Source organism: Oncorhynchus keta, chromosome 2 (assembly GCF_023373465.1).
Source record: "Oncorhynchus keta strain PuntledgeMale-10-30-2019 chromosome 2, Oket_V2, whole genome shotgun sequence".
NCBI classification, from domain to species: Eukaryota; Metazoa; Chordata; class Actinopteri; order Salmoniformes; family Salmonidae; genus Oncorhynchus; species Oncorhynchus keta.
In genome coordinates this window covers 59,873,644-59,886,766 of record NC_068422.1, presented here as the reverse complement: position 1 = coordinate 59,886,766, position 13,123 = coordinate 59,873,644, and the positions used below count along the sequence as shown (strand labels likewise).

At 41.8% G+C, this 13,123-nt stretch overlaps 1 protein-coding gene across 9 annotated transcripts in view; it reads right to left on the bottom strand.

Annotated features, from left to right (window-relative positions):
* Positions 1-11,846, bottom strand: part of LOC118357857 (muscarinic acetylcholine receptor M4-like) — a 158,318-nt gene extending 146,472 nt beyond the window's left edge. For 2 of the 9 annotated variants that reach the window (XM_035735190.2, XM_035735179.2), the window contains exons 1-4: positions 11,488-11,846; positions 10,604-11,094; positions 10,438-10,496; positions 10,156-10,339 (exon numbers count right to left, since the gene is read on the bottom strand). In XM_035735190.2, the coding sequence (XP_035591083.1) occupies positions 10,156-10,339; positions 10,438-10,496; positions 10,604-10,735 (375 nt within the window). In that variant the 5' untranslated portion in view covers positions 10,736-11,094; positions 11,488-11,846. Of the gene's footprint in view, positions 1-10,155; positions 10,340-10,437; positions 10,497-10,603; positions 11,095-11,487 lie in introns of those variants that run through there. The other 7 variants (XM_035735208.2, XM_035735214.2, XM_035735185.2 and 4 more) reach the window with 6 other exon arrangements.
* Positions 11,847-13,123: the final 1,277 nt, after the last annotated feature.

Genomic DNA, 13,123 nt, shown 5'->3' with positions numbered 1-13,123 from the left:
ATCATTCTAATACAAGGTATTAAGTGCCGTGACCAATTCATTATTATCCGGGGAAGTGTGTGGCGCTACCTTGGAAGTGTGTGGCGCTACCTTGGAAGTGTGTGGCGCTACCTTGGAAGTGTGTGGCGCTACCTTGGAAGTGTGTGGCGCTACCTTGGAAGTGTGTGGCGCTACCTTGGAAGTGTGTGGCGCTACCTTGGAAGTGTGTGGCGCTACCTTGGAAGTGTGTGGCGCTACCTTGGAAGTGTGTGGCGCTACCTTGGAAGTGTGTGGCGCTACCTTGGAAGTGTGTGGCGCTACCTTGGAAGTGTGTGGCGCTACCTTGGAAGTGTGTAGCGCTACCTTGGAAGTGTGTGGCGCTACCTTGGAAGTGTGTGGCGCTACCTTGGAAGTGTGTGGCGCTACCTTGGAAGTGTGTAGCGCTACCTTGGAAGTGTGTAGCGCTACCTTGGAAGTGTGTAGCGCTACCTTGGAAGTGTGTAGCGCTACCTTGGAAGTGTGTAGCGCTACCTTGGAAGTGTGTAGCGCTACCTTGGAAGTGTGTAGCGCTACCTTGGAAGTGTGTAAATCAAATCTAATTTTATTTGTCACATACACATGGTTAGCAGATGTTAATGCGAGTGTAGCGAAATGCTTGTGCTTCTAGTTCCGACAATGCAGTGATAACCAACAAGTAATCTAACTAACAATTCCAAAACTACTGTCTTATACACAGTGTAAGGGGATAAAGAATATGTACATAAGGATATATGAATGAGTGATGGTACAGAGCAGCATACAGTAGATGGTATCGAGTACATTATATACATATGAGATGAGTATGTAGACAAAGTAAACAAAGTGGCATAGTTAAAGTGGCTAGTGATACATGTATTACATAAGGATGCAGTCGATGATGTAGAGTACAGTATATACGTATGCATATGAGATGAATAATGTAGGGTAAGTAACATTATATAAGGTAGCATTGTTTAAAGTGGCTAGTGATATATTGGAAGTGTGTAGCGCTACCTTGGAAGTGTGTAGCGCTACCTTGGAAGTGTGTAGCGCTACCTTGGAAGTGTGTAGCGCTACCTTGGAAGTGTGTAGCGCTACCTTGGAAAACAGTTAATAGAAGGTGTGTATTATAGACAGGAGTGAAAAAATCCAAAACACACTGAACACCGTCAGGATAGGTTAGGGAATAATAACAATTGATAAGCGAACAAACGTATCCAATTCTCCCTGTAATGTGGAGCTAGACGATTTTAATAAAGCTATGGAGGCCCTGAAAGAAGAGCACCAGCATTCTACCAATTCGGCTCGAATATGGGAAGAATTTGGGCAACATTTCCCTGCTGACAAATCAAATAAAGACTTCAGGGAGGCAATTATGACTTGGCACAATGACATAAAACCAGAATAAAAAGCTCAATATATCAGCGTTAATGGGTTCTGAAGGACAGGGAATGTAAAGGGAGATGAAATATGTGAATGGTGTCCAATGCTCTGTATCCTGACTTTCTGGTGAGGCCTGATCAGTCTCACTAGAAATTATCGGAACAGGATTTAATTATAAAAGGAATGACAAACACCAGTCTATTCAAATTGTACCATTACTTTGTGAGATTATTATTATTTCAGTAGGGAGTTATAAAGAGTTGTTTTAGAATCATGTGTTCGACGGGGAAAATTAACAGTTCCCTGGGGTTCTGGTTTTTGGGTAAATATACAGAGGTACTGTGTTCAGTCTGCATATAGAAGGGGAAATATATGTTAATAAGGGATGACAGTTACTTCAAATGGATTGTGATATGTGTATTGCTGATTTAATTTAGTGGGTTTTTTTCGATACAAATTTCACCAGATTGGGATACTGGAGTGTGGGATTCTGCGAGGGGTTAGAGTGCCAACTTCATGATCTGGAAACTCTTTCAAGAGGTCGCCAGTAGAATAAGGGAGTATGGACTAATTTTGAAAATGGGTTTAGCAGTAACAGCATGTTGGTATGCTCTTTGACATTTGTCGTAGATATGTTATTAAGAAAAGGTTCATGTAAGAAGTTGTCATATAGTCAATGCTTGTCTGGATTTCCTGAAACAGAAATTAATTGAGCTAAACTGTTGTTGGCATCTTTGCTTTTTATGAGGTCATCATGGAAGCTGACGTCAGATCATGTCTTAATGCATGGTAGGAATAATTTGACCACAAACCGTGTGTGAACCTCAAAACCCTCCCTAACCGGCTGAAGAAAGAGCGACGAAGGCGTGCAAATCGACAGTGGCTTTTTAACACTTCTGAGTCCGAGCCATAAACCGAAGTACTGAGAACGGCAGGCGAGAGATGTGTACGTGGGAGAAAGGGATATTGAAATCAGGACATCAAGGGCCATCAAATGGGACAGGCAAGAGTTACATTTGCCGTTGGGAAGATGAACTGTAAACGCTATCTGAAAAAGACACGCTAGAATGATAAGTGCCGGGAAAGGACAGGAAGGGGGGTCTACACATTGCAAACCATTTTGACAAAGGATGCATTGAGATACTGATCTTCCATTACCAGGCCACCGGGCTGTAATGAGGAGTTATTACCGGCAATAAAAAGGTTTAGTTTATAAATGTACATTCTAACAGGGATTCTAACAGGGATGATGTGTGCTAAATTGAGAAGCTGGGATTCAAGTCCTATTCTCAAAGTAAGTACTAAGGACTCTCATTCTAAATTTGTTTTGGATAATTTATCAAATGTTTTAGTTATGATTTGAGCATAGCGAGAGAGAGTTGCTACAGAACGGTGAGAGGTGGGGGCGCTGATAAAATGTATTTTGCAGAGGGAGTCTCCCGAAACCTTACCTCTAAGTGTCCTCCTACAGGGAGGTTGTTTGTTAGAGAAATCACTGGATGATAGGCTTGGGACAAGAGAAGGAGAAGAGATAGTGGTGGCATTTCAGACACTATGGTAAACATTCAAGAAACCTGTGACTCAGAGTTTTGTTAGGTTGGATGTTCTGCCCAACTCATTCATCTTTTTCCCCATTTCTAACATCCGGCGAACACTTGACAGACTAATTGAAGGTTATGGGCATGGGCCATGCTAGTAGAAGCACGGGTTAGCATTGTTGGGATATCAATTAATGAGGACTCGTGCCACATGGATTGGTAACTGGGAGACCGATGGGAGTACAGGGGAGGCTGTTATTCAAATGTCAGAAATTAGTGCTCTTGAAATAAGACGAGAGTTCATGCTGTCAGGAAATGTGTTGCATTATGTATATCCTCAGGTGAAAGCAGAGATAAACAAGGGCATGGGCTGAATTCTGGAGATTGAGTGTACGTCAAGATGCACCAGGCGGGGGTTTTGGGACCGTGTTGGTCTGGTCCACACACACACACACTACTCCTTACAGCAGCTGCAGCGGTAAAGATCGTCATGTCTCTCCTTGGTGGGTGCATTGTTCTCACGTGAAGTGAGGTCAAGCTGCATAACGGGTGAGCTTGAAGACATGACAGAGGAAGTGGAGCGAAAGAGAGAGACTAGATTCCACTGTAAGACATACAGATGGGTTGGGTCTGGGAGCTACTTTAAACATCATAGTTGAGTTGGGGTTAGCTGCTTTATTGGTTAATGCATCATATGAAAGAAGTTAGATATTGGGGTAATTGTACTCTAAACAACATGTTGAAGTCATTGATGTGAAAGCTTAGTGCTGAGTTACCTTAAGAGGGTGTAGGGGTGTGGCAATGGAGGAGATGGGGAACAAAGTGAAAATGATATGACTTGGGAACACCTCTCGGAACCTGGGGCCGAAAGGGGAAGACTGGGCGAAAGCATAAGGAGGCTTTTTAGGGCTTTCATCTTTGTGGAACCCAGCAGAAAAGTATCCTGGAGGCATAGAGTCAGGTGAAGAGAAAGTGGGAATTGTCATGGTCTCAGACTTTGGTTTTCATGCATATATAATTATGCATAGCTTATCACATTGTTAACTTCTTGAGTGTAGGGGGTTCTTGAGTGTAGAGTTTTTTGGCTAAAAAACATACCCATTTGAAACTGCCCATTTCTCAGGCCCAGAAACTAGAATATGCATATAATTAGAAAACACTAAAGTTTCCAAAACTGTCAAAATATTGTCTGCGAGTATAACAGAACTCATATTGCAGGCGAAAACCTGAGGAAAATCAAACCAGGAAGTGGCTTCTATTTTGAAAGCTCCATGTTCCATAGCCTGCCTTCACTCCATTTAAAGGGATATGAACAAGATTCCTTTTCCTATCGCTTCCTCAAGTTGTCAACAGTCTTTAGACATAGTTTCAGGCTTTTATTTTAAAAAATGAGCGAGAAAGATAACATCGCGTCAGATAGCTGGGTGTTCGCATGAGTTTTGCTTGCGCAACAGAGTGGGTCAGCCATGGTCTCTCCCTCTCCTATTGAAAAAGCGACAGTCCCGGTTTATATTTTACCGATTATATATTTGAAAAACAACCTGAGGATTGATTATTAAAAAAAAGTTTGACATGTTTCTGTGGACATTACGGATACTATTTGGAATGTTCATCTGTGATGTCGTGACCGCTCACGCCTGTGGATTTTGGATATAAAAATAATCTTTATGGAACAAAAGGAGCGTTGGTGTAACTGGGAGTCTCTTGAGTGAAAGCATCCGAAGATCATCAAAGGGAAGTGATTTAATCTATTGCTTTTCTGACTTTCATGACCAATCTACTTGGCTGCTAGGTGTTTGTAATATTTTGTCTACTGAGAGAGATGTTCTTACATAAACGCTTGTCATGCTTTCGCCGAAAAGCTGTGTTGAAATCTGACACGCCAGGTGGATTAACAACAAGCTAAGCTGTGTTTTGCTATATTGCACTTGTGATTTCATGAAAATTAAATATGTTTAGTAATTTAATTTGAATTTGGCGCGCTGCAATTCAGCGGGTGTTGATGAAAATGATCCCGCTAAACGGGATGGGTGCGTCAAGAAGTTAATACTGTTATGTTTGGTGTCTTTTTTGTTGCTTTCCAAGCCTTATACTGTCACTCTCTTAGGAACCAGAAGGAGAGAGTGGAGAAACAAAAAGTGCTCCAGCTGACATGGAACAAGACAGCAGATTCATCTAGAATGTCATTTTGTTGTGTGATGAGAGATGGAAATAAAATTGTGTATGGTGTGATAAGTCTCTGAGTTTGTAAACGTCACGGTGAATGTTTTGTTATCATTGTTTGTACATTTGTATTTATTTATTTGCTATTCATTAATTATTATCATTGTCCATTTAAAAGTAATTTCCAAGTTTACATAAGTTGAACATTAGGAAGCTATTCTTCAATAGGAGGGACTGTTGGGGGGGGGTTGTATCATTTGATTTACACAACATGCCTACCACTTTTAAGACGCAAAATATTCTTTCTTGTGAAACAAACGAGGAATAACACAAAAAAACTGTAAACTTGAGCGTGCATAACTTGTCACCCCCCCCCCCCAAAGTCAATACTTTTTAGAGCCACCTTTTGCAGCAATTACAGCTGCAAGTCTCTTGGGGTATGTCTCTATAAGCTTGGCACATCTAGCCACTGGAATTTTTGCCCATTCTTGAGGAAAAACTGCTCCAGCTCCTTCAAGTTGGATGGGTTCCGCTGGTGTACAGCAATCTTAAGTCACACCACAGATTCTTAATTGGATTGAGGTGTGGGCCATTCCAAGACATTTAAATGTTTCCCCTTAAACCAACCGAGTGATGCTTTAGCAGTATGCTTAGGGTCATTGTCCTGCTGGAAGGTGAACCTCCATCCCAGGCTCAAATCTCTGGAAGACTGAAACAGGTTTCTCTCAAGAATTTCCCTGTATTTAGCGCAACCCATCATTCTTTCAATTCTGACTAGTTTCCCTGTCGCTGCCGATGAAAAAACATCCCCAAAGCATGATGCTGCCACCACCATGCTTCACTGGATGGTGTTCTCGGGGTGATGGGCTTCCACCAGACATAGCGTTTTCCTTGATGGACAAAAAGCTACGTTTTAGTCTCATCTAACCAAAGTACCTTCTATATGTTTGTGGAGTCTCCCACATGCCTTTTGGCGAACACCAAACGTGTTTGCTTATTTTTTTCTTTAAGCAATGGCTTTTTTCTGGCCACTATTCCGCAAAGCCCAGCTCTGTGGAGTGTACGGCTTAAAGTGCTCCTATGGACAGATACTCCAATCTCCGCTGTGGAGCTTTACAGCTCCTTCAGGGTTATCTTTGGTCTTTTTGTTGCCCCTCTGATTAATGCCCTCCTTGCCTGGTCCGTGAGTTTTGGTGGGCGGCCCTCTCTTGGCAGGTTTGTTGTGGTGCCATATCCTTTCCATTTTTTAATAAAGGATTTAATGGTGCTCTGTGGGATGTTCAAAGTTTGATGTTTTTTTATAACCCAACCCTGATCTGTACTTCTCCACAACTTAGTCCCTGACCCGTTTGGAGATTTCCTTGGTCTTCATGGTGGCGCTTGCTTGGTGGTGCCCCTTGCTTAGTGGTGTTGCAGACTCTGGGGCCTTTCAGAACAGGTGTCTATATACTGAGATCATGCGACACTTAAATAAAGTCCACCTGTGCAATCTAACTAATTATGTGACTTCTGACAGTAATTTTGTCGCACCACCTATTTAGGGGCTTCATAGCAAAGGGGGTGAATATATATGCATGCATCACTTTTCCGTTTGATATTTTTTTTAGAATTTTTTGAAACAAGTATTTTTTGGGGGGGCTTCACCAATTGACTATTTTGTGTATGTCCATTACATTAAATAAAAATCTAAAATCCATTTAAATTACAGTTTGTAATGCAACAAAATAGGAAAAACGCCAAGGGGGATGAATACTTTTGCAAGGCACTGTAGACATCATGCAAAACAACAAATCCCTGCAAGCTCCTGCACATTATCTCTAGCTGAAACCTTTGCTAACAGGTATTATGACAACTTAAAACTTGCACAAGACAGTTCTCAGAATTGTCAATTTAAAGAAATGTTGCCAATTTATTCATTACAAGTTTTATTTAACCTGGTAGGCAAGTAAGTTAAGAACAGATTCTTATTTACAATGACGGCCTACCAAAAGGTCTCCTGCGGGGACAGGGGCTGGGATTACATTTTCTTTTTAAACATAGGCTAAAACACACATCACGACAAGAGAACACTAAATAAAAAGAGACCTAAGACAACAACATAGCAAGGCAGCAACACATGACACACAGCATGGTAGCAACACAACATGACAACATGGTAGCAGCACAAACATGGTACAAACATTATTGGGCACAGACAACAGCACAAAGGGCAAGAAGGTAGAGACAATACATCACGCAAAGCAGCCACAACTGTCAGTAAGAGTGTCCATGATTGAGTCTTTGAATGAAGAGATTGAGATAAAACTGTCCAGTTTGGGGGTTTGTTTCAGCTCGTTCCAGTCGCTAGCTGCAGCAAACTGAAAAGAGGAGTGACCCATGGATGTGTGTGCTTTGGGGACCTTTAACAGAATGTGACTGGCAGAACGGATGTTGTATGTTGAGGATGAGGGCTGCAGTAGATATCTCAGGGGGGAGTGAGGTCTAAGAGGGTTTTATAAATAAGCATCAACTAGAGAGAGACAACTCAAAGGCGAAATCCATTAATGCCAAGATAATGGAATTCATTGTGCTACTTGCTATATGCGTCAAGACTGACATTTGGACCAGCGGTGTCAGCCCCATTAGCATGCCGAGTCTGATAGCACAGTAGGACAATGAGGATTTCGTACTGAGGAAAGCCGTATTGGATGCTCAAGAATGTGCTGGTTCTCATACCGCTCTTGCCATTTCAATGGCATTTGAGAACATGTTTGAAACATGAACACACTCCTAGTGCAATTCGAATAACTGACTCGATAAATAAGCTAATCAACTGCGTCTACAGCTGACGTTATATCCTCTGTCATGGCATTGAAACGCCTGCTCAACAAAACTGCCGTACTCGAGACTGTGAACAAGCGATTCTGTGGTATTCTCTCTGAGCCTCTTTACTGTGTCGCCACCATGCCCGATGCTAGGTACAAGGACCACTACATCGATGCAGACAAGAAACAGGGTTTACGTGAAATTTTACATACACAGCATGGAAACGGACACAGTGACAGTGCTCACAGAGTAAAAGAGGCCATAAACAGACAGAGCTGAAACTTCACTGCTTGACATGTATGATGAAATCCTTGTTGAGAATGAAACGGCTGAACAAATGAACAACGAAACTGCACAGCAAGTAAGTGATAGAAATAGGTTTTGATTATGCTTTGCTGGTAATGGGGACATAAGTAAATGACAACAAAATAACTTTTTGGTTGGTGTGGTGTGTGTGTGTGTAACCTGCAACATGCAAGTCAGTTAAGAACAAATTCTTATTTACAATGACGGCCTAACCCCGGCCAAACCCGGACGACGCTGGGCCAATTGTGCGCTGCCCTATGGGACTTCCAATCACGGCCGGATGTGATACAGCCTAGATTCGAACCAGGGACTGTAGTGACGCCTCTTGCACTGAGATGTAGTGCCTTAGACCACTGTGTCCATATGTGTGTGTGTGTGTAACTATTTAACTGTACTAGAATGTTTAAAAGGCAGCTAAAATGTAAAATATCGGTATTGTTTTTTTTGGCAAGGAAAATATTGGATATCGGTATGGCCAAAAATGTCGTATCGGTGCATCCCTAGCATCAATTAGTGGGTCTTGCGACAGGTATACAGAGATGAACAGTTTACAGATGAGTATAGAGTGCAGTGACGTGTCCTATAAGGAGCATTGGCGGCAAATCTGATGGCCGAATAGTAAAGAACATCCAGCCGCTCGAGAGCACCCTTACCTGCCGATCTATAAATTATGTCTCCGTAATCTAGCATGGCTAGGATGGTCATCTGAATCAGGGTTAGTTTGGTAGCTGGGGTGAACGAGGAGAAATTACGATAGAGGAAACCAAGTCTAGATTTAACATTTAGCTAACATTAGATAGCTAATCCAGAGATTCTTACCTTTGCCTCGATTCGGCAGTTTAGACCAGATCATCATGGCATTTGTGGTTCTGTATAATAGCCACATTAGCAATTAATTAGCATTACATTTTGGGGAATAAATACAGGCAAATATATTGATAAGTCACTTTGTCCTAGAGAGATTTACACGGTTATCAAAACGTCACTCCAGTGTACGCCTAAACGAAACACATCCCTTAGTTTAAGTGTTTCTAAAATCCCCTATAGGAAAAATGAAATGGTGAAAAATCTATTGGAACCATTTCCCTGTTTGACCTCTAGGTTTTAAGGTATTATGACTCATACTGTGGTATGCTATAAAGGGCTTTCACCATTTAAAAGTAGTCAACCGGGTGGGGATCCATATGGGTTGAGAGGAATCAGCCAATGATCAGAGCATTGGCTTCTTCTTCAAATTGGGTTACCTGGTTTGTAAATGGCTTTAAGCTGTATCACTGCCATCTTGTGGACACAATAAATGAATGACCAGATTTGGTTCAGTACTCTTGGCACTGCAGGTGGCGGTAAAACACAAAGAAAATTGACGACTTCAAAATGCAGATGGCCTCAGCGGCGCTGCCAGTGCTCTTACAGATGCCATAATGGGACAGATAAAAAGGGAGAATCTCAATTGGTTTTGCTCAACTCTTAAAATCCTCTGTCCTGCTTTTGAAAAAGTTCAAAGATAATTGAGGAGCAGAGGCGAGGAAACAAATGAGCTTCGATGAAATGAGACTCCGCTCCATAAGGCAAATTACATTTACAGGGGTGGAATCCCAAAATAAATGTGTAAAGTGATAAATCATATCACTTTATATAGATAGTTGTGGAAGACATTTTATAGATTAAATAAGTGCTGTATTCTTATTAAATGTGTGCATGCTTTTCTCCTTCGAGAAAACAGCTGATTCAAAGTGGGTGTGGCGGATTTTAAAACACTTCAGCGCTAGCCACTGAGTGGAATACTCTTGTGCATCAAGGAAGTGAGCATATGTCCTCCGTTCACCTACTAATTAACTGACACTGTCCTCAACCACTTCGGTTTCCAGGTCAGAGAAGAGAGGACAGAGTCATCATCTAATTAAGTCTGTTTGCACATGTCGTCCCTGGCGTCCCTTTGCATAAGAAGATGACAGCCACTCACATGCAGGTCCCAGATGCGAACCTCTCCATCCAGACATCCCGAAGCCACCAAACCAGAGATGGTAGGGTGAAAGGTCAGACACCAAGGAGTGCGGCGATGGCCAACCAGAGAGTGAACACACTTCCCTGTCTTAACCACTGTGACATAAATGTTGTGGTTGACATGTGTGGAGGCCATTAAGGTCCTATATGAAAGGAAAACGTTAACAGTTACCATACAATCTTCCAGTCTTGGTGTCTTTCTACCTCCTCCAAAAAATTTTTTATAGGATGTCATTCTGACCTGTCCGGGCTAAAAGCCAACAGGAAGGTAGAACGAGGGCTGTCCGGCAACTCCACTTTCTGTGGAAAATAAAATAAAAAGAGCACATAAAAAGTCACCACTCATCTCAGTTAGACTTGATACATTGCACGATTTCCATCCATTCCTCGGGAAGGATGCTCCTTACCTGACTCTGCCATTTCATCCGCCGGGTCTTCTCCTCAACAAGCTGCTGCAGGAGGCGCTGGGAGCCAAGGCCGCGGGCACCACACTCCCGGGCAGATAAGATCCGCACTGAATTCTTTGGGTAGACAGTCATCTCAAAGATCAGACCTTCCTCCTTCACACTGGTGTTTGTTGGTCTCAGTCACCAAAGGGTCTTCGCAAAGGCCATATGAAAGTGTGTGTGGCCAGCTTGTAGTCTAAAGGGGCATCTAGCTTGTAGTCTACACCTTTACCTTACCATACATAGCATGATGAAATCCAACTATTGATGACAGAACCATGTTTGTAGCTAACTAGCTAAAAATATTTTTTTTTAAACTTTTTTAACAGCCATGAGGAGCTGATGACAATATTCCCATTGGTGGCATAAATCATTTAAATCTGTTCTTTTTACAGAATTAAAACATAACGTTAATGACCAAACAACTGGTGGTGTGAGTTCTGGCAGTTAAACTGAAACACAGAGAAACAACGAAAACAGGCTGTCATGAAACTTCAAAATCGAGTTAACTACCCGTCTCCTAGCTCCAGATTGTAAAACCAGATAATGTGATTTAACCCAGCAAATGTGGTTCATTATACTGGTGGAGGACAAAGATAGTATCGCCAATAGCAGGTTAAAGTTGTCAGTTGAAAACTCTCTTGACGACGTTTTGTACAGCCAGGCCTGTAACTACCAGTAATATTTGGTTAAATCACATTATATTGGTGTTACAATCTGTAGCTATCCGTCTCCCAATACACTAACAAGCCAGCGTTTGTCCAACTCAAGCGTTGACAACCAACCCAAACAAGGCATTTGGCCAAACTAGCTAACGTTAGCGATATACTCGACCACGTCCCTACCTTTGCCCCACTGCTACGGTTGGATGTTCTTGACTAGTTACATATATTATACTTTTACCAGCGTCTGAAACGGTCTCGTATATTTATGTTTCATTTTCTCCGATGTTTTCATATTGTATTGACCGACTGTGGTTAGCAAACTAGCAGTGTAGCTAGGCTAGCTATTGGTCTATGTTCTCCAAAACATTAGCCAGCTGGCCAGATCAGACCTGGCTCAGCACATCAGGCATTACTAGCTGAACACAGGAACCGAGGTGGGCGTCAAACAGGGATATTTTTTTGTTTTCAGTGTAATAAATAGCTAGCTTTCAAAAGGGTCACTTTTGCTTTAAAGTAAAATGATAAAAACACTAGTCCTTGTGTTTCGATGTGTAGCATATGCAAAACTTTATAGTCTATTTGTTAATGTGTTTAAGGCTACTTTCCTAAAACAATTATTGTCTGCCTCACTATTCAGCTGTCACGAGATTTGAGCACTACATGTATTAGGGCATTGCATGCATAGGCCTATAGGCTTAGGTGTCTACTGAATGATATTAACATTTTAATAAAAATAAATATTGCCTATATAAAGGAAGAGAAGCTTAGGCCAGATAGAAATGTGCCGGTGGCATCCTCCAACACCTGCATGCATTTTTGAAATGTCAGATGGCTACTGTGTCTGCTATACAGGTGTATAGGAGGCTAATTAGTTCATTTTCGATCCTAATATTTTGTATAAAGATAAGCAATGTATTGTAAGATTATAGGAGTAACTCTGGTAGGCCTGAAAGTCTTACTCATCTCAAATCAAACTTTATTTTGCCACAATACAAGTGTAGACCTTACTGTAAAATGCTTACTTACAAGCTCTTTACCAACAGTGCAGTTCAAGACGAGTAAAGAAAATATTTACCAAATAAACAAAAGTAAAAAATAATAAAAAGTAACACAATAACATAACAATAATCGGGCTATATACAGGGGGTACCGGTATCGAGACAGTGTGCTGGGGTATAGTAATTTGTACATGTAGGTAGGGGTGAAGTGACTATGCATAGATAATAAACAGCAAGTAGCAGCAGTGTAAAATGTGATTTTCTGGATTTTTTTTCTCTCATTTTGTCTGTCATAGTTGAAGTGTACCCATGATGAAAATTACAGGCCTCTCCCATCTTTTCAAGTGGGAGAACTTGCACAATTGGTGGCTGACTCAATACTTTTTTGCCCCACTGTATTGATGAAGCCGATGACTGAAGTGATATACTCCTCGATGCCATTGTATGAATCCCGGAACATATTCCAGTCTGTGCTAGCAAAACAGTCCTGTAGCATAGCATCCACGTCATCTGACCACATCCGTATTGAGCGTGTCACTGGTACTTCCTGCTTTATTTTTTGCTTCTATCAGGAGGATAGAATTATGGTCAGATTTGCCAAATGGAGGGCAGGGTAGAGCTTTTTATGCGTCTCTGTTCGTGGAGTAAAGGTGGTCCAGATTTTTTCCCCCCCTCTGGTTGCACATGTGGCATGCTGGTAAAAATTTGGCAAAACTGATTTAAGTTTGCCCACAATAAAGTCCCTGGCCACTAGGAGCGCCGCTTCTGGGTGAACATTTTCTTGTTTGCTTATGGCCTTATAGAGTTGGTTGAGTGTG